The sequence below is a fragment of the Chelonoidis abingdonii genome, chromosome 1 (genome assembly GCF_003597395.2).
Source record: "Chelonoidis abingdonii isolate Lonesome George chromosome 1, CheloAbing_2.0, whole genome shotgun sequence".
Classification (NCBI taxonomy): Eukaryota; Metazoa; Chordata; order Testudines; family Testudinidae; genus Chelonoidis; species Chelonoidis abingdonii.
This window is the reverse complement of record NC_133769.1, coordinates 200,999,584-201,020,584: the sequence shown is the minus strand read 5'-3', so window position 1 is coordinate 201,020,584 and position 21,001 is coordinate 200,999,584. Positions and strand designations below refer to the sequence as shown.

Genomic DNA, 21,001 nt, shown 5'->3' with positions numbered 1-21,001 from the left:
TCATGAACCACAACCCCATTACACTAGGCACTGCACAAACAGAACAAAAAGATATCCGTGCCCCATAGAGTTTACAGTCTAAGTATACGATTAGAGACAACAGCTGGATTCAGACAGATGAGGGAGCACAAATAAATAATGACCTAGTATTGACCAGCATGAACAGGTGTGGTCTTAGCACACCAGCAACCTAACCATTGTCCAGTGTTTTTGTAGGCATCATGGCAAAGGAGGGATTTAAAGGGGGACAATGAGGTAGCTTTATAAATATTTATGGGGAGCATCTCCCAAGCAAGAAGGGCAGTATGGGAGAAAGCACAAAGGTGCTCATTTGACAATGTAGCAAGTCAGCAGTGAAGGCTGTTATTATCAGGCGAGTGGAGGCAAGGATCGACATGAGATGATGGATAGGGGGGATTGATTGTGAAGAGCCTTGAAAAAGACAACAAGCAGATTATGTTTGATGCAGTTGTGAAGGGGTAGCCAATGGAGGAATTCAAAGAAATGTGTGATATAGTCAAAGCAATGGACTAGGAAAACCATCTAAAAGTGGCAGAAGGTCGCTTTGAATGGGAGGGGTGGAGGAGCACATGGAAACCTAAATGTACTAACATGGGGAGTGGGAGACTCAGAGGGAATGGGAGGAAGTTGAGATGTCAGGGAACATTAGGATCGGTGCTCCATGTGGGGAGAGGGGGACAGTTGGGGTGCCAGGGATAGGAGTGGGAGCAGAGTGGTACTCTGCATGGCATGTGAAGGGAGCTACTGAAGATTTGAAGGAGGGAGACAGCTGGCACCAGGTTGGGAAGAAGGGTCTTGGAGATTTGGGCCGGGGTAGTTGCTCCCACCCCTGGCCTGATCACTCTGGTTCCTACCTGCTCCCCAGGCCAAGCCCAGGTGCTGCAAAAGCTGCTGTAGCACCCCCAGTCACACCCTTGCCTCCACATCCAGCAGTCTCAAAGCTCCACCTGACCTGAGCCATGTTGAGCTTGAGCTGATGGCTAGACATCCATGAGGGGATGTCTGAGAGAGAGGCCTCTGGTGTATTGAGGACTGTGTTGAAATTGCAATCTATCACTGTAAGAGTGTGAGGAATGAATAAAGGGTTCCTGGTCCTGCTTGCAGGCTAGGGAACTCTGTAGTGAAGTGTGTGATCTGGGAGCAGCAATCAGTCTGCAGCCAGACAGCTGAGTTGATTTAGGGAGCAGCCTGCTTTGTCACTCTTTGGTTTTGGGTTCTCATATGTTACCTGCATTCTAAGAAATAAAGCAGTGTTACAGTTTTGTAAGCAGTATTTTTTTTGTTTGGCTTTTCTGTGTGTATGCTGTGAATGTAACTAGGCCAAGATTTTAGTTTGGGCAGAAGGAGACAATTCTGGAGTAGAGAGGTAGATCTACAAGTTAGCATAGAGATGGTAGTTAAATTTGTGTTTACAAATAAAATGACCAGAGATAAGGTTTGGAGGAAGAAGAAAAAAGGACCAAGATCAGTGCCTGTGGAATCCCCACAGACAACTGGAGGGTAGATGAGGAGGATCCTCCAAAGGACATGCTGAATGAGTGACTAGAGAGGTGAAAGGAGAACCAGGAAAGGACAGAGTTATACAAGCTAAGAGAACAAGCTGTCGAGAAGAGCACGGTGTCAAAGGTGGCTGGCATGTCGCGGACAATGAAGGTGAGATACTGGGTCTGAGCTTTAGCTAGGGAGAGATTATTAGAGATTTGACAAGTTGGCCCCTCTCTGTCCCTTCTTATTGTAAAGAGGACATGGCACTGATCAACCATAAAGACAATACCAGCCCAAAACCACCAACCTTGCTTAAATAGAATTAAGATTGTAAATAGATCTCTCAATTTAAAATAACATTCTTAGACTTCTGTAGCAGTTAATTTAAAAAACTTTGAAAGTCAGGAAATTCAGGGAGAACTTTATTTTTAAGTTTGAAGGTCTGGAAATTGGAATGTTGTAGTTTACAAATGTAAACATCAGAAAGTCTGGAAACACTCACTTACAAATCCAGTGCATCATAAAATAGCACCAATACTGTAATTGACAATACAAAACATTGGAATTCAATAGTTTGTTCTTATCCAGAACAATATCATTCCATTTGGAATTAATTCACCTCTGTGTAGGTGGCCAGCATAAGACCTGTGCACCACTTCTCTCTCTTGAAATAAGGTTAAAGTGATGCATAAGCTTTGTGCAGGCTCACTGCACTGGGCTGCATTTCACTCTTAGTGAAGAATGGCACTGTCAGAACATAATCATGAGTTCTGAGGATAATACCTGGCACATATTAAAAGTAATCTGTTTCCTAATAGAATGCCTTTTTATCAAGAATGCATTCTGCAAACATTTATTTTTAGAGCCTGAATATGAAAGGCCCACAGCATTTAGTAGCTCTCTCAATCAGGCCTTTATATAAGTTTATTATATTGGTTATAATTCATAGTTAAATATAGCTTGATTAGCATAGTAATTTGTTCTCCATTTTTTAAGAGATGCTAATTCATTTCAGATCAAAATAGACTGAAATACCTCACATATCATTGCTGGAGTCCCAAAAAGCTAATCCATTTTATAAATCTCCATCAGACCCTGCAGTTTTTCCAAGAATTGTGCCAACAGCCAGTAAAAATTGTATGGGCCAGATTGACAGACTCAGAAGAAGAGAACTCCCCCAGTGATGACTAAGCCACTGATAAACTCTACTACAACTGAGATATTAATGAGTTCTTGAAGAATTATTTCTGGACACTTGCTATTCCATGGGTGAATTTTTGGCAAAAGCTACCCAGTGACATTTCCATTACTGATATGCAGAGAGACAGGATGAAATCCTGGTCCCGTTTTGAAGTCAATGGCAAAACTTCCACTGACTTCAAAGGGGCCAGGATTTTTCGCATTAAGTTACCAGAAAGTGACTGATTCTCAGCTGGTCTGCAGTGGCAACTGCTGCCCCACAAGGAACACTGTGCAGGGCTATTTAGCAGTGTTAAGATAATCGATTAATATTGCTCCAAGAATTATAATTTCTCTACAGGCTGCTTGCCCATTTCTGGTGGCTCTAACTAGCTAACACCACAGACTATGTGCTGCAGCTTCATCCCTTTGCAGTGCTGAAATCAAAGTGGCTAAGGTTTACTTGGCTCGGTTTCACTGTGCTACAAGACAGTACTATTGTAGCATACAGAGATCTCCACTCATGAAGTCATAAAACCATTTTCAGAGAAAGTTAATCTTCATTACAATAAAACAAAGGATTTAAGGTGAAATTTGAAGTGGGGAAGTAATTCAGGGGATGAATGAGGGGAAAAGGGCCGTAAAAAGGTCAACATAAATGAATGAGTGATTCCCTACCTCTGGAGGTAAGAGAGAGGAAGACAATATTGGAGGAGATGAGTGAAATAGACAGGAAATAGGCAAGCGAACAGAGAGGTAGCATGAAACATGTTCATGGAGAGAGAATATATATTGGATTTAGAAAAAACTACAAAGCCACTAGAAATGACAAAGGGTTAGATTGTTACACAGTGTTCCTGCTTCCTGGAGTGAGAAAGTCATTTGGCTGCAGAGTTCTGGACACCTGAAGTTTGAAGAAGAGGCATTTAGGAAGAATGTAAAAGAAGGAACTATCATACTCAAGACATTAGAGGACTGATTTTCAGACTGAGATTACGTGTTCAAGTGCGTGACAGTTTACGGCAGGCACTACCACATACACATGTGTAAATCAAAGACTTGAGCGTGTGCACTGGATAGCTATATGGATAGTTGCCATCTAACTCTGTGCGCATGAAAATCCCTGCTTTTGTGCATGCACATGCTTGTTGTACATATGCAAAGTAGGTGGCAATTGAGCAGGCTGAAACTGGCATGCAATCCTGGTCTGAAAATCAAGAGGGAAAGAAAGTTTGGGGTTAGAGACGGCTTCAAGATTTCTGCCCATCAAAGCAAAGTTAAGGTTCTCATTAAGAACAGTGATGTCTTCATATTGGTCTAGATAGAGCCTAGCGTGTTGTAAGCACTGCTGCAAATACAAATAATATATATTAATAACAATAATGAAAGATAACAGCCAGGCACATAGAGGAACTGAATGTGCAGTGTAAAACCTCCTCCCCCTCCCCCCCGAATTAAAAAGAACCAGTTATAGAAGTAGGGTTTATGCAAGAAGAGAGTGCTGGAGATGGCAGCAGTGTGCCCAGTGATAAAAGAAAGCTTTGTCTAGTACAGGTTTGGCAGGTAAAATGGGAATGCTCCTCTCATCAGCTCTGTTTCCAGGAAAAAAAATTAGTAGTGGCAGACATAAAGGGCCTGATTTATCTCTCACTTATGCCAGTGTAGATCAGTTTTACACTGGTACAGGTGGAAAAGTGAGAGGAGGATCAGGATCTATATATGTACATTAACTCTTGATTGTGATGTATGTAGCGAGGGACCTTCCTTCTCATTGCCTATAAATTAGCTAATATTCTTCACAAAGGGACCTCTCAGCTAGTAAAGAGTCAATGTAACTCTTATTAGTCCATCACCCAGGGGTTCTTTAAGCTCTTTCTATAGATATAAAGGATTCTCTTCAATATTAATGCTTAGGACAGAGGGGGAAGTCCTCCATGAAAAACATTACTTCCAGGAATTCAGAGCAATCCGATTTGTCTGTTCCATAATTTGCTTCTTTCTTCCCCCAAGTTCCGCAAAGCAGTTTTCCAGGATGCATAGTTCAAGTCATCCTAAAAAGTCTTAGTCTAATATGGTAATCTTCTTTGGAAAGGAACCTTGTCTACTCCACATTCTGTACAGAACTGAGCATAGTGCCAGAGTGCCCACTTTGCTAGATTTTATTTTTGCATATATTCATTCGCTTTACTTAAGTTTTCCCATGTCCTTAGTTTTTCAGATACGATTCCTCCCCCCGCCTCTCCACAACTTGCAACACAGAGCTAACTCTACCCTTTTTGTTTTCACCATGGATTGTAAACATTTCTGGAATCCCTATGGAGTCCCCCAGAGCTGCGTGGGTTGGAGATTCCCATTCCCACAGTGGCAACGTGAGAGGCTGTGTTGTCATGCAAGGGAAAGAATGCTTGTATAATCATCTTATTTTTAATTTTAGGCATTGTGCCAGCAGTTGGTGTTATCTTAACCCTTTATAACAGGCAGATGTTCACTTTGAAAGCATAATGGTAAACTGGTGACCACAGAATACTCTGTTCTCAGATGTCTAGTCCAGAACTCAGCAGAGTTGCAACCAGCAAATGCTAGTTCCAGATCTTACATTCTGACTCTGTTGCTTTGTTAGGACCAGATCCTGAGTGTTTTGCCATTGACCTCAAAGAGAGCTGGAGGAGCAGGCTGTTCGTAAGCAAATATTAAAAATAAGTGGTTTACCATAGGTGCAGCAATCCAAGTAGACTCTAGTGATAAAGATTATAGTCACTAGCTACAGTAAAATATTTTATCAATGTGCATTTTCCTGAAGGAAAACACTTCTTCTCCTTTATTTCATGAACATGTCTTGTGGATCATAATTATCTGACATACCATAACTCTGATTACATGTCAAACTTTGATGGCCAAATTCATCATGGGTGTGACTCCACTGAAGTCAAAATAGAGGATCCAATGGAGTTATATCAGGAATGAACTTGCCTCAAGACCTCAATCCTACCCTCAAGTATATGAGGGCAGCAGCTCTGGCTAGAACCCTGGTAAATAAAAGATGAAAGAAATACATAGCTGGTGATGTCATCTTCTGAAGATTGAGGAAGGGGGCAACCATGTCCAGGAGATAGCAGATGAAACCACTACACTCCAAAAGATTTTAAGTAGGTGGATCCTAGAGTCTGGAGGAAAATATTTCTTTGAAAATTTGGGTTTGTGAACTTGAATCTCCATGCAATCTTGCGGGGATCAATCCCTCAAGAAACACAATGCAGTGTTCAGTTTGCAAACACCATTGTGAACGAAACCCTGCAGGGTTTAAACAGACCTAATTTATATATGACCCTCTAAAATTCACATGACATAGGATCACATGAGTTAGAGGTGAGGAATGGGATCACTTAATCCATTCCCTTTCAAGGATGGCCTACAGTCCCCCCAGCAGAGGAGATGTCAGTTAACAGTACACTAGATCAAGGCCGAAACGCTATCTTCACGGCTGAATTACTTTCATTAGCACAGCAATTGGCTTCACATTTTTTTACTCAATTCAACTTTAGGTTGGATAAACTGAAAGACTAAAAATTCTGCTGTGGTCCAAAAATGCAAAGTGATTCTGAAAATCTAACTTGTGTCTTCCAGCATGTGAACAAAGAAAATAAATATAAATTTAAAAAAATATTCTACAGTTCTTTAAGGCCCTGATCCAAAGCCCACTGAAATCCTTGGGAATTGTTCCACTGACTTCAATGGATTTTGCATCAGGCCTTATGTTACAACTTATGTTTTAAAATTAATTCTAAATTAATGTCCAAACAGTGCTGGTATTCTTTTTGTTGCCAAAAGCTGCACAATGGATCTTTTAAACAACTCTCTTAAAATGCACAGAAATTCAGATGAAGTGACTCACAATGCTGAACAAATAAGGCACAACCATGCCTAATTGTGCCTCTTCAGCTCTCTCTAAGACAATACAATATTTTTTCTCTATTTGGTGACAAAGAAAAATATTTTAATTATAATTGTTGATTGGCTGGAAGATGAAAAAAGTCTGATCGTTAGTGACTGATTAAAGTGCATTTTCTTGGGCAGTGGTTGGTTATAAACCTAGAGAACATTATTGAGAAATGTGAAACATATTGCATAAGAAATGAGATTAGTATTTCTATGGAATTAGTACCCACTTTCCTTAATAAAGCTGAGGTCACCTGGAAGTCCTATCCCACTGAGAAGTTTATCAGCTTGAATTGTAGTATAAAGGCAGGAGGAGCTAATCAACAAATTTGTTTTATGAAATTTGCTTCTCCTTTGACTTACAGAATATACAATTCGTTATGTGCCAACAATATGCTCAATGCATTAGAAGACACAAAAATAAAGCAAGTTCCTGTCTCAAGGAATTAACAGTCTAAAACACAGACTCAAAAAATATAGAGATGGGCCTGACACAAAACACCCACATCTAACTAAACCCTCACGTTTCACAGAACCAAATCCGACATCCCACAACCTCAGACCAGCTCAGACCAGAACTCTGAAGTTTCCATCCCTTTCTTATTGACATGGAACAAATGTTTTCCTTTAAATATAGCAACCAACATTTGCACCTAACCTTTTCAAACAATATCAAGAAATTACATCTCTTACTATCTCTCTTAATATTTTGGTTGAGATCCAAGTATCACTTACCACAATGAGTCAACAGAATTTCCTCAGTGGATTTATACAAGATTCTATCTCCTGCTAACACGGTAAGTCAACAAAACAAATGCTGCATCAGTGTGGCCATTGAAATTCTTAGTACTTTATTAAAAGCCCCAAATAAAATGTCATTCACTTGCTTTCTTTGATGTAAAGTATCAGAGGAGTAGCCGTGTTAGTCTGGATCTGTAAAAAGTGACAAAGAGTCCTGTGGCACCTTATAGACTAACAGACATAGCGAAGCATACGCTTTTGCGGGTGAATACCCATTTTCGTCGGATACATGCAGTAGGCTACTACATGCATCTGACGAAGTGTTTATTCACCCACAAAAGTGTATGCTCCAATATGTCTGTTAGTCTATAAGGTGCCACAGGACTTTTTGTTGCTTTTTGCTTTCTGTGTGTTTAGGAGAATCTGGATTGTATTAATTAATGGAAACTTATTGTGCAGGAGGATTGCATGGTCAGCTGATGTTTCTTGAGTGTTTTTGTTTACTTTTCATTGACTCCATTTGCTCTCTATTCTTGGAGTAGAAGGCCAAGCGTAATTTGTTAAAGCAGTGATTATTTCTGCCTGAACTGCTCTTGAAAAACCAGATGTCTTTGTGAGCGAACTAAGACAAAAAGGTTGGAGCTCGCAAAACTACAGACTGCTTCTTTTGCCTCTTCCATCCCTCAAATAATTATCCAACCCAGATAGAAGATCCCATGATTACTTCCTTTCGATGTGTGCACATCCTGAGGTTCCATTAAGATTCCTTTGGTTTTCTATTACAGACTTATTTACTTGGAGGCTACACAGAAGAAATGGGTTTCCAGAATAAATCTGAATGAAGAGAGGGTGGTTGATTGATGAACTAGGGTAAGGAGGTCATTCCGTATATAAGAGTCAGATGCCCACAACCTCCTTGAAACCCTTGTGACCCACCACAATTCCAGCATTCGCTAATGAGCAAAGAACTAAGTATTTGTGATGGTGGCTCTCAAAAATGGGATGGTTTAGCAAAATAGAAGTCTTCACTTTTCTAAGTGGATTTTGACCCATTCTCAGATATGAAAGTTGCAAGTTACCACTGATGGTCCCCAAACTCTTCACAGTCACACAGACACCCCTTATCCCTGTCTGCACCCCCCTACAGGGAGCCAGGCAAGGAGCAGGGCTGTAGCTCCCGGGGGTGGTGGGGGACAACAGGGGTAAGGGGTTCAAGGCTGGGGCCACAGATGGGGGCAGGGCTGGGGCTGGGAGCATGGCTACAACTGGATGCAGGGCCGGGGCAGGGCTGGGGGCAAAGCAGAGCTGGGACCGGAGTGGGGCTGGGTGGTGCTCTCTCCCCAGCCCTCATGGGGGCTGGCCCAGGTCCCACCGTGCCCTCAAATATTCCTACGTGTCCCCCAAGGGGGAGGTGCCCCACAGTTTGGGGACCTCTGATTTAGGCCCTGATTCAGCAAACCATTCCTATTCAGCAAAGCATTTAAGCACGGGCTTAAAGATAAACCCATGCTTAAGTGTTTTGCTGAACAGGGATGAATTTGTGTATGTGCTTAAATGCTTTACAAACTGGGGCCTTACACTTCCTCTGGTGAATAGCTAAGAGGGAAGAAAAGAGCTCTCTAGCCACAGGCCCAATCTGGTTCCCATGGAAGTCAATGGAAAGAAAGAGTCCTGTTATATTTACTGGGTATTGGATCAGACGCTACATTTGTTTTTCAAGCCCTGGGCATTCAGTTCCCAGTATTTAAATATATGGATGGGATTTCACTAAAAAAAAATGACATTAGGATAGCAGACATCAGAACAAATATTCGCTATTTTGCAGTTCATGTTACATACAGGATGCAGCATGTTTGCATCAAACAATTGTTAAAGAAGTATAGACTATGTAGATCTTTAAACCAATGTATCTGATATCTCCATATGGACAATTTCTACATGAGATATGTCCTGTTTCCAAAATGTGACATTAAATTTTCTGATACTCAACCTTCTCTACCCAATTAAGTGGTTTAGAACCCTGACATTGGGGGCATGGATTTTCACGACATGTATTATTCAGATAACACTGTTCACAAAATGAAGAGATACCTAGAGAAACCCTATTTCTGTATTTGAAAGCCAGACTAAGGAATAGTGTGGGAACACGCATGTGACTATGTAACCCTAGAGGGGTTACAGAAAAAGCAAAACCATGTCTAAACTTGATTTGTGAAAACAAAATGTGTGGAAATTGAAAATTCCACCCACAGCCATAGAGGCCAATGTGACTTTTATGAAAAAGAAAGGGACAAATCCTGTGTAAATTATATTGCCTTCATACTGTGAGGTGATCCAGGAAAATATTACATGAGCAGAATTTTGGAGAAGAGGGTGGCGAATGGCTTCACTATCTGCCACCTAGTGGTTGCTGCCACTGGCTGCCACCCCACCTAGTGATTGCAATGGGATGGATAGGGGAACCCAGGCCCTCCTGCTCCACCAGGTGTCAACTCAGGACCCTGTGAGGCCAGTCCAGCATCTTTGACCTTGGCGTGCCTTAAGTTAGACTTCCTGGGCCACTTCTTACATCCTCTTTCCCAGGGCATTTGGCAGTTTGTCCCTGCAAGCGCTATCTCAAGGTTTGCCTACCCACCTCCGACCCATAAAAGCTGCCACTCATCAGCATGCCTTCTCCCGGTCTAGATCTGGCTACGTCCTCCTCTTCCACAACTCACAGAGTGGGTCCTTCTCCCTGCCCTGTCTATGCCCAACTGAGCTGTCCGGCTCCATTTTAAACCCCACCTCCAATGGAGCATTCTCAGCAAAGATGGAGGGGGAAGGGCCTCCTGAGCTCAGAGCTGCTCTTTAACCTTTTTCTGTCCAGAGAGGGTTTTATACACACTGTCACACAGCCTCCCCCCTCAGATCCGGTGCTGGGGTATTGTCTTGCAGACCTTGCAGGCCTCCTCCCTACGCACACACACCTCTTGAAAAAAAAGTCTGTGTTTTTATGGTCCTTCCTAGCCCTGTGACATATCTGGAAGGTTGTAAGGAGAGGTAGCAATGCATGATCCTGGGGTTGGCGACCCTCACAGAGTGCAGCCACCATAGCAGTGCATGGTCCATCACTAAGAGACAGGGGTTCCACCACAAATTATATCTTAAGGTGTCTACAGTCCATTTTACTGCCAGAGCCGCCGCCTCAGTGACCGAGTAGGATGTTTCTTGTGGGAACAGTTTCTGGCTGAGATACAGCCAGTGCTCCTCTCCATCAATGTCCTGGGAAAGAACTGCTTCTAGCCCTACCTCAGCTAGAAGCATGAATCTCTTGGTGAAGTCAGGGTGTGTGAGCACCGGCTCTTGGGTCAGCTGTTCTTTTAGCTCACAGAATGCCTTATTTCAGGACACGGACCACCTCATCTTCAGGCTGGTGTCCTTTATTAGATTGGTCGGGGTGCCACAATGGTGGCAAAATTAGGCACAAAGAAACTGTAGTTCTAGGAAGTGATGCACCTGCTTTTTTGTGGATGGTATGGCACATTGCTCTAGGGCCTGCATTTTGCTGACTAGCTGCCTTAGATGCTGGCCCCCAACTAGGTAGCTCAGATATGTCACCTCCCAGCTGGCCAGCTTGCACTTGGCTGGGTTAGATGTTAACCCTGCCTCCTGGAGGGCCTGCAATATCACCATCACATGCCTTAAGCTTAGATGGTCATTCCAGTCCCAACTATAAATGACGATTCTGTCAACGTATGCAGTAGCATACTGCCCGTGCAGGCAGAGCACCTGATCCATTAGGCACTGAAAGATGGCTGCAGCCCATGTAGGCCAAAGGGCATGATCTTAAATTGGTATAATCCAAACAGCGTGGAGAGGGCAGCCTTCTCTTGTGACTAGGCAATTAGGGGAATCTGGCAGTAACTCTTTGCTAGGTCAAGGGTAAATATATACTTGGGGGCCCCAGTCTGTCTAGTAGCTCACTGACCAGGGCCAAAGAGTACGTGTCATACTTTGATATAACATTCACACTCCAGAAATCGATGCAGAAGCATATTGACCAGTTGGTTCTCAGTATCGGCACAATGGAGTTCCTCCACTCATATGGGTCTCCTCGACTACCCCAACTTCAATATTGTCAGCAGTTCCTAGTGGACTGCCTCACACATCTTCCTTGGCAGGAGACAGGGGTTCTCCTGGACCTTTTCCCCTGGCTTGGTATCTGTGATGTTGTGCCAGGTGCATATGCCCTGGTAGCGCAGCGAACACCGAGGAGAAGGCTTTCACCAACTGTCGCAGCTGGCGTTTTTGCTCCAGCTGAAAGTCTTCTCCCAGTGGAATCAGTCCAGTGTCTTGTCCTGGGGGCATGTGTGAGCCGAGTTCCAGCTTGGGCAAAGAGGTACTATGAGGAGGATCTCCCACTCACACCAGGCTTTTAGCAGGTTGACATGGTAAATTTGTATCTCCCATCATTTTCTGGGCTGACATATCTCATAATTAACTGCCCCTACTTTCCTTAGCATCTTGAATGGGTCTTGCCATTGAGCCATCAGTTTCAACTCTGAAGTCAGAAGGAGCAGCAGGACCCTATCTGTGGGCCTGAACTCTCTCATCTGGACCCCTCTGTTGCAGGCTCACTCTTGGTCCTCCTGGGTCTGCAGCAAGTTTTCCCAGGGAAAATGCCCCTAACCTCTCCAAATCCTCTTGCAAGCAGATTATGTATTGGACCACACTGTGTTTAAGTGGTGGCTGCTCATCTCACATGCCCTGGAGGAGGTCTAGCACCCCACGGGATAGTCTCCCATACAGAAGCTCAAATGTTGAGGATCCCATGGAAGCTTGAGGCACCTCACGGATAGTAGAAAGGAGGGGGAGCAACTGATCCCAATGTCGTGGGTCCTAGGTGATGAACTTCCTCAGTATCCCTTTTAGGGATTGATTGAAGCACTCCACTAGCCTGTCCATCTGAGGGTGATAGACTGACATCTTTAAGGTCTTAATCTTTAAGAGATCACGTAGCTCTTTCATCAATTTTGATGTCACGTTGCTCCCCTGATCGATTAAGATCTCCTTTGGTACCCTGACCCAGGTGATTAGCTTCAGCAGCTCGGGGATGATGTGAGTGGCTGTGCTAGCTCAAAGAGGGATGGCCTTGACATAGTCCACTATCATTCAGTGTACTGGTACCCAGTTGTCGTCTTCTCGAGCCGTCCCACCAGACCATGCTGATTCTTTTGAAGTTGGTCCCAACCACTGGGAGGGTAACGAGCGGGGCTTTCAGGAGTATTGTGGACCTGGCACTCGGGGTATGACACACAATAATCCTTGACTTCTCCATCCCCAGCCAGTAAAACCTAAAGGTTACCTAGTTGAAGGTTTTCTCTTGCCTAATCTTACCCACACAGGGTATTGTATGTGCCAGCTCTAGCACCTGTATTTCTCCTGTTTGGGCATTCTTGGCCATCCAGTATATTCTCTCCTCCCATAGCTCAAAGTAAGAACATAGTTGCAGCAGCCATGGGTCTGCCACTTCCCAGTTCACGGCTGTGAGGTGCTCATATGCCCGTCTCAGAGTCAGGTCCTCCTTCTGCACACTTATAAAATCTATTTTGGCCATCAGTAAATCCCAGTCTTGAGACTGGGGGGCCTTTTGCCTCCTTTGTGGTGGTTCTGGTAGTGACAGGCTCTTTGGGGTCCTCTTTATCCCTGACTCAAGCTAGGTTTCCTGACCCCAGGGATTCGGGGGTCCCTCCCTGGGGGTCTTCTTCCCTCAGCAGGTCATTATCCCAGGATTTCATAGTCTTCTTAAAATCTTCCATGTCTTGACCCAGAATCACTGCATAAGCTAGTGCAGAGGCTAACCCAACCCACACTTTCCTCGAGTGTTCACCTGTCATGAGCTGCACTTCCCTAGTGGGGTATAGGCGTATATCTCCATGGATATACTGTAGATAGATGGTGTGTAGGTTGTCTCCCAGCCTGGCTAGGTGTACTCGGGCCATTGTCTGGCTACACCCAGAGCCTATCAACGCCAGCACAGCCACCCCATTAACCTGCACAGGAATTACCATTTTGTTTGGCCCTTTCTTTCTGGCCTGCATATCGGCCATGCAGACCTGCCCATAGGAGCAGTCCATGTAGAGGAACTCTTGACAGAAATGGCCTGGCCTTTCACACAAGAAGCAGGGTTTGGTCAGGGGGCTCACTCTATCCCTTCCCAGCATTGGCGGTGGGGTGTCCCCATGGGTTCCCCCATCAGGGCTGGGTTTCTCCTTGGGGTGCTCGGCCCCTTGGGCCCAGACTCCCAAGGTCCCATCCAAGCTGTGGCTGGGTTGCAGGTCAGGGTAGAATCCTGAGTTCACTGAGGCATGCTGCCCTCAGTAGTCTCTGGATCGCTGGGGCAGGGAGACACTGTGTCTAGGGCCTTCTGGTCACCGCCCAGCACTTGTGGTGCCACTTGCCCCCAGAAAGTTTTCCACCCTGGGGAAATCTTTCCTGGTAGAAATGTTGCCAGTGGATTTTGGTGGTGATATCAAAAACATGTGAGATGGCTGCCTTGACCCTGGTATAGTCTTGGGCCTCCACCACGTCAGGGCTGTGGTAAGCAGCTTGGGCTGGTCCTGTAAGGTATAGAGAAAGCAGGATAGTTCTGCAGATCATTGAGCTACCGCAGCTACCCTCTCGAAAATGACCAGGAACACTTTTTAAAAAATAAACCCCTACCTTTCCTGTTTTGCCTAAAATGTCATTGTTCTTTTGTTTCAGAGTGGTTGCTGTGTTAGTCTGTACCAGCAAAAAGAACGAGGAGTACTTGTGGCACCTTAGAGACTAACAAATTTATTTGGGCATAAGCTTTCGTGGGCTAAAACCCACTTCATCGGATGCATGCAGTGGAAAATACAGTAGGAAGATATATATGCACAGAGAACATGAAAAAATGGGTGTTGCCATACCAACTATAACGAGACTAATCAAAAGTCTCGTTATACTTGCTATGGTAACACCCATTTTTTCATGTTCTCTATGTATATATATCTTCCTGCTACATTTTCCACTGCATGCATCCGATGAAGTGGGTTTTAGCCCACGAAAGCTTATGCCCAAATAAATTTGTTAGTCTCTAAGGTGCCATAAGTACTTCTCATTCTTACTGTTCTTCTGTGTATCTCTCCATTGTATAAGTCTAACTCTATGCTCCAAACCTTTGCATGTGCTGGGAGAATTAGGTCCTGTGACCAACAAAGGACTAAACAATTTCCAGGTTAGTACTGACAGCATAATTTAATGTATTTAAAAAGGGAAAGGGTAAATGTACTGTTGTTTCATGCAGGCTCTCACAGCAGGCTGGGAAGTGATTAGAGGAAATCATCAGCATGCCAGGAGAAGGAGGAGAGAGAGTCAGCTCAGTTTGGGGCTGCTGAGGTAGAGATCTGATGCTAGAATCACACAGAGTGAAAAGATCAGTGAACCAAGAAAGTATGCCATCTGATAATCTGAGTATAAAAACTCAAGATCTGTGAAGAGGAGAAAAAGCTTAAGCAACTTTCCTTCCAACTCCATGTGCATCACTAATCTCTCACTACTGGATCCAACTGTACGGAACACTTAAATGACCCCTTGACTCTTTCAGTTTCTTTTGCTGTGACATGGTTTTCAAAAGGAAATGCGCACCAGGCCGCATGGAGATTTTGCTGTTAGATTCACCTTCTCCAAAAAGTGAATATGCATGTGGATTACAAAACACTGAGAGCCAGCTCCTCAGCTGATGTAAATCAGCACAACTTCTTTTAACATCTGTCCTTGAGAGCAGAGGGGACATGTGGGCAGGGTGGGGACCCTATCAGCAGGCACAGGTCACCTCTGCCAGAGAGAGATTGTTTTGTTTCTTGCGAGTCTTTGTGCCAGTAGTGTACTGTATCTTTAAAAGAGGTAGATTTGTTTTCACAAACTCAACAAGGCTTAAGAAAATCAGCTGTGTGCTTTTGCTGAGGAAGGAAGGGAAAGTATAAGGAAAGACAGCAAGTTTAGAAGCTCAGTACTTGTGTTTGCTGTTGCATAGCCAGCAGCTCCTGCACAGGTATATTAGTTTTAAGCAGAATGGCATTTACTGGTTTCATCTTACTTCTTGAGAATTTTCTGACAGCTTTTGGCCTGCACTACCTGTTGTAAGTTTCACTAATTTGGAGTTAGTGAAAAACCTGCTTGGATTGTTCTGGATAGCATTCTTTTTTCCCTTAGAGGGATCGCTAACATTTTGATTTTTTTCTTTATCACTATGGATTACATCCCTGTATTAAGAAAAAATGTGAGCAAATAGTAATGCCTACAAATGTCACCAGTTCCTGCTGGCAATAGATTGCAATTTAAGAAGCTCTTCTACATTTTACTTACACAGTTGTCCATATTTGTAATGCTGGATTCTGGGTTTGGGGTGGGGGGAATTGTCTTGATTAACTTCATTTATTTGAAGAGATCTATGAACAATGAAATACTGAATACATAAGCACTTTTGAAATTTATCTTGGATTTCCTTATCTAAATAACTTAATTTCAAGTTTTGAATAGTTTTTTGTGAGAGGATCTAGGGATATTTTTGAATTCAGTTGCTATTAGAAATGGAAAATGTGAACTCTTATTTTTTTTTCTTACTTATAGACAGTTATGTTAGTAACTCCAGTACTACTACCAATAACTGGGAGTCAAGCCACAAAACAGCTAAGAGTAAGATAACAAGTATTTAAAAGCCTTTTTTACATGTGAAAGGAATCTAAGGCTAGAAATATAACATATAAATCTGTTATTTTGTTCTCTACAATTTAGGTGTGCTTGTTCAGGAAAAGGATTTTCACTTTTATTCATTTTAAAACAATAGTACCAACTATTTTTCTTACATTTGAGAAAATAAACACGTCCAGCCTCTGCACAACCACCCACCAGCATTTTAAAGAGAATTAACATTAAAATATGTTAATATTTATTAATATTATTGATGATATATTAACTTTGTCCCAGTGCACCTGATTAGGATTTGGAAAGTTAGACTCTGCTTTTTAATTGTGAGGTTTACCTTCTGCCATAGGAGAAAACACTGGCTTACAGTTTGGTAAGGTTGCAACTATGAGGGGAAGACTAAGCATATTATTAAATATACAAAGGCAAACAGCTGATCTTCTAAATACTTTCATAACAACAATGAAATGTCCTATGTCATATAACAAAAGAAATGAAACAGAAATAGTAATCAATAGAAATGTTGTCCTTTCTTTCTGCTGAAAATAAGCAGCAGCATCAGTACAATTTCCAAAGCTATTTAAATTTTGCATTATGAAATCGTTCCCTTGCATTATCAGCCACATGTCATTTTGATGGGGAACTGGTGTGTCCACTGGTCTCAGAACTGACCTTGTATGATATCTTCACTTAGGCCCTGATCCAAAGTCCATGGAAGTCAGTGAGAGTCTTTCCATTGACTCCCATGGACTTTGGCACAGGCCTTTACTCACTACCTAATTGTGTTCGCATAGTTTTATTTGAAAAAAGATTGATCGTACTGAATGGTTAAAGTTGTCACACTGCTTCCTATGCCACTTCCCTGGAACCCTTAACTCCCTCTTCCTATGTCCTCCTCTTTAAGTAATTCTACAGCACTAGAAGGTCTGAATCATGGTCTTATTAACTTTTGTGGTGTTGGCCTAACAGCCTGTCAGGATGGGCATGATCTTGCTACAGTTAATGGGTCTCTCCTTTTAAGTGATCTGTGTTGAAGAGGTAGCCAGTGTTCTCCCTTTGACTAATCTTTGCTCTATGTCTAAATGTGAGCTTTGTACAGCTAATATCTATGCCCAATGCAGGCCCAAAGGCTAAAACTGAACCCCTAAATGTGATTTCCAAAGCAATGGTAACAGAAGTTTCACTGATTCCAAAATCATCCTTTATGACCTGAATAGCTCAAATGGAAAATGTAAATCAGAAAATTCGCCAAAGTAAAATGTCCCAGTCTTCTCATCTATCTATCTATCATTATACTTTTATATCAGAGCATGCATCCTAATCCCCAGCATGCACCCTAGTGAGGAACCACTCCAGGGTGCACCATAGCCCTGGGTACATGTTCTACTCATGAGCCCCTCCCAGACATTCACCTAACTACTCCTAGACATGCACCCTAATCCTATGCACACATCCCTGCTGGGCACACACCCTGCCCTAGCCCTGTGCACATATCCTGCTGAGCTGAGAGCTGGGCACTCTAATCCTGGACACGCACCTTGCTGATGAGCCAGTGCTGGGCACGCACTGTATTGAGCCCCTCCTAGGCACACCCTCGATCCTGGCCGTGCACCCTGCTTGCTGGGCAGGCAGGCAAGCTACTCCCTTCCCCCCCAGTGCATGCTAGTGAGGTGTCTACCTGTTACTCAGTGTCCCTGTCTCCTCCCAGCCCCAGGCGGGTTCTGCCAGCCCTGGGCAGGGCATGGCCATGCTGCCTTACCTGAGAAGTCTGTCAGAGCTTCGATTTCCTTGGTCCCCACTAGGAACACGCAGTACAGGAGATTGAGAAGCAGCCCGGGCTCTACCTGTCTCCGGCTTGGATGCTGCCCAGCATCCAATTCACTCATGGTGCGGGGAAGGGAGGGGTCTTTGCAGCCCGGGGGAGTCACATGATGAACCCAGCCCCCAGCTGGCAGCGCATCCTCCCCAGCAGCCACCTCCCCTGCAAGCGCCCCGTCCTTCCCGGGACTAGAGCGCGCTGCCCCCAGCAGCAGCGGGGAGGAGGGAGCCAAGCGCCGCCGTGACCGAGCCCGCGCCTCCGCGCAGTTTCCCCCAAGAGGAAGTCCCAGCAATTACTAGTCCCTGGCACAGCGCTTTGCTGCGTGTGTGTGTGTGTGAGGGGAAGGGACGAGCCCCTCCCCAGGGCACGGCTCCCGTGAGAGCCTGCGGGAGTCAATCCCGAAGTGCCCCCCCCCCCGCCCTTCTCTCCAGCCCCGGCTGGACATTTCTAGGGCCCGGCACCTCCCTCCTGATTCCCACATATCGCTGCTTCCTAGCCACAGAGTGGCGGGCTGGTAACACCCGTGCGCGGCGTCCTGGTCTGTCTGACAGGAGCCCCTCTGCCCTCGCACGCGTTACCTCACCAAGCTCAATCAAGCCTTCCCAGAACCCCCCCTTGGAGTTGGCACCGAAACGGGCACCACACTTTTCTTCCTTCTCTACTTCAGACTTTTTGACACGATCATTAGCACAGCAGAATCTGCCAAATTCATTGGTCTAACCCAGCAGATCACTGCTTTTTAGCCTGTCTTATGGGTCTCTGAGGAAAACTCAACCAATCTACAGATTTCCTCCCAGGATCAAGACTCAGGATGGGAGGAATTCAGCTGAAATGTATTTGTTTTAAGAAACAATACCAAACACACGTATCAAAACAATCTTGTTTCCATGATTTCTCTCCTAATTTAGATCCTTCTCTTAGCAAATATTGTATTGCTTCATTTAATGTCCAGTTTCGCAGATAGAGTCCCCCACACATTTTGTCCCATTAAAGTTTTAAATGAGCATTAGGAAAATATTAGGGGGACTGCAGTCTCTTTTGCAGGAATGAAAAAACTAGTGGAAAGTAAGGGATCCAAAAACTGCCTTTACAATGTTCTATACTGCCTTCAAATGTTCTTTCCAGTTCTTTTAAGCCCATCAGTCGGGAATTGCTGAAAATGGCTTCGTCTGTGTGCATCTCCTTTTGACATTATTGGGACTAATTAAGTAATAATTAAGCTAGGGGACTAGTTCCCCAGCCCCTTTAAGGCTTGCCACCATGAGGGAGAATAGAAACAATATTGGAAATATGATAAGCAAGCATCTGCAATCAACTCCCTGCACTGAGGTTGTGTTCAAAGATAAATATGAAAGCCGGAAGGCATGAGCATTTCACAGTTTGTAGCTTAGTATGCACAGTCACACTGTACAACTTATTTGTTAGATGACATTGATGAGTATGTAATAGGAGATGGGACCAAACTAGCACTGTAGATCCTATTTCAATCCACACCTCAATATTTGCAGGAGTTCAGACCAGATCCAGATTGAATTTCCCAGCTCTGGCATCTCTCTGAAGTGGGCCAAACTGGAACATCTTTCCTGACCAGTTTGAGCTTTGTCAGAGTTTGTATTTGGCTCTGAATACGTATCCTAATTTCAGGACCATCTTTAACAGAAAATTCTTTCTTTCTTTCTTTCATTCTTTCTTACACACATACAAAGTACACCAGTTGATTACCATGTACATTATATTCATGCTTCCCTGGTCTTAGGCAGATAAAAACAAATTAAATTTTGCATTAACCTGTCTGTGGTTGTGAGCACTCCACTAATTTTTACTGAATTCAGATAAATAAGATAAAAATATGTTAGTGGTAGCCATGCATGAAAGGCATTGATGGTGGTTGGTTCTGAAGCAACTACTTATAACTGAACCAGTTCTCCTAATATGTTGTGGAATTTGCCTGACTCCCTACCTTTCTTTCAGTTGACTGACTTACTCAACAACCTTCTCTACGCTGGGATTTTTTTCCCTAAAATGTTGCACTGGTTCAGCTCTGCTGCTGTTAGCAATGAAGGGAGTGATAAGATAGGCAAGGCACCAGCAGACACTGATGTTTTAAGTACCATATTTTTTATCCCTCTGCCTGTTAAGCCAGGTGCTTCAGCAATCATGAGTCCAATGTACACTCAGAGGTAGACCTAAAAACTTCTAAAATGACCTAAAATAGCTTTTCTATATTTAACCATTCACATTTTTATGATTTAATATGTAGGGACCTTCCTGGGCTGGGAATCTTCCCTTTCCTATGAGATAAAGCTTACATTTCTATCCCTATAAGCAGGGCTTAAATTCAGCCAGAGCTGTCTGGAGTGGAGCTTCAGTAAATATTTTCAACCCACCTGGAGTTTTAATAGCATGTTGGGGGAAAGTATGGGGGACCTCAGGAAATACTTTCAGAGTGTAAGCCCTGCCTATAAAGTTATGAGAAAAAGGACCTTAAATCCATCAGTGGTTCAGGATTGAATCTGGTGTACACTAGCCTCCAGGCAGAAATTTTTGGGAGAAGATCCACATGATCTTGGGGAGAACATCCTCATTAATGATCTGGAGGATGGCATAGACTGCACCTTCAGCAAGTTTGCAGATGACACTAAACTGGGAAGAGTGGTAGATATGCTGGAGGGTAGGGATAGGATACAGAGGGACCTAGACAAATTAGAGGATTGGGCCAAAAGAAATCTGATGAGGTTCAACAAGGAGAAGTGCAGAGTCCTGCACTTAGGATGTAAGAATCCCATGCATGATTAGGCAGTAGTTCTGCAGAAAAGGATCTAGGGGTTACAGTGGACAAGAAGCTGGATATGAGTCAACAGTGTGCCCTTGTGCCAAGAAAGCTAACGGGATTTTGGGCTGTATAAGTAGGGGCATTGCCAGCAGATCGAAGGACGTGATCATTCCTCTCTATTTGACATTGGTGAGGCCTCATCTGGAGTACTGTGTCCAGTTTTGGGCCCCACACTACAAGAAGGATGTCGAAAAATTGGAAAGAGTCCAGCGGAGGGCAACAAAAATGATTAGGGGGCTGGAGCACATGACTTATGAGGAGAGGCTGAGGGAACTGGG

General features: G+C 43.8%; 1 protein-coding gene across 2 annotated transcripts in view; it reads right to left on the bottom strand.

The window, feature by feature from the left end:
* EVA1C (eva-1 homolog C) overlaps positions 1–18,270 on the bottom strand; it is a 91,755-nt gene extending 73,485 nt beyond the window's left edge. The window contains exon 1 of one of the 2 annotated variants that reach the window (XM_032794949.2): positions 17,831–18,270. In XM_032794949.2, the coding sequence (XP_032650840.1) occupies positions 17,831–17,957 (127 nt within the window). In that variant the 5' untranslated portion in view covers positions 17,958–18,270. The remainder of the gene's footprint in view (positions 1–17,830) is intronic. The other variant, XM_032794948.2, reaches the window with a different exon arrangement.
* Positions 18,271–21,001: the final 2,731 nt, after the last annotated feature.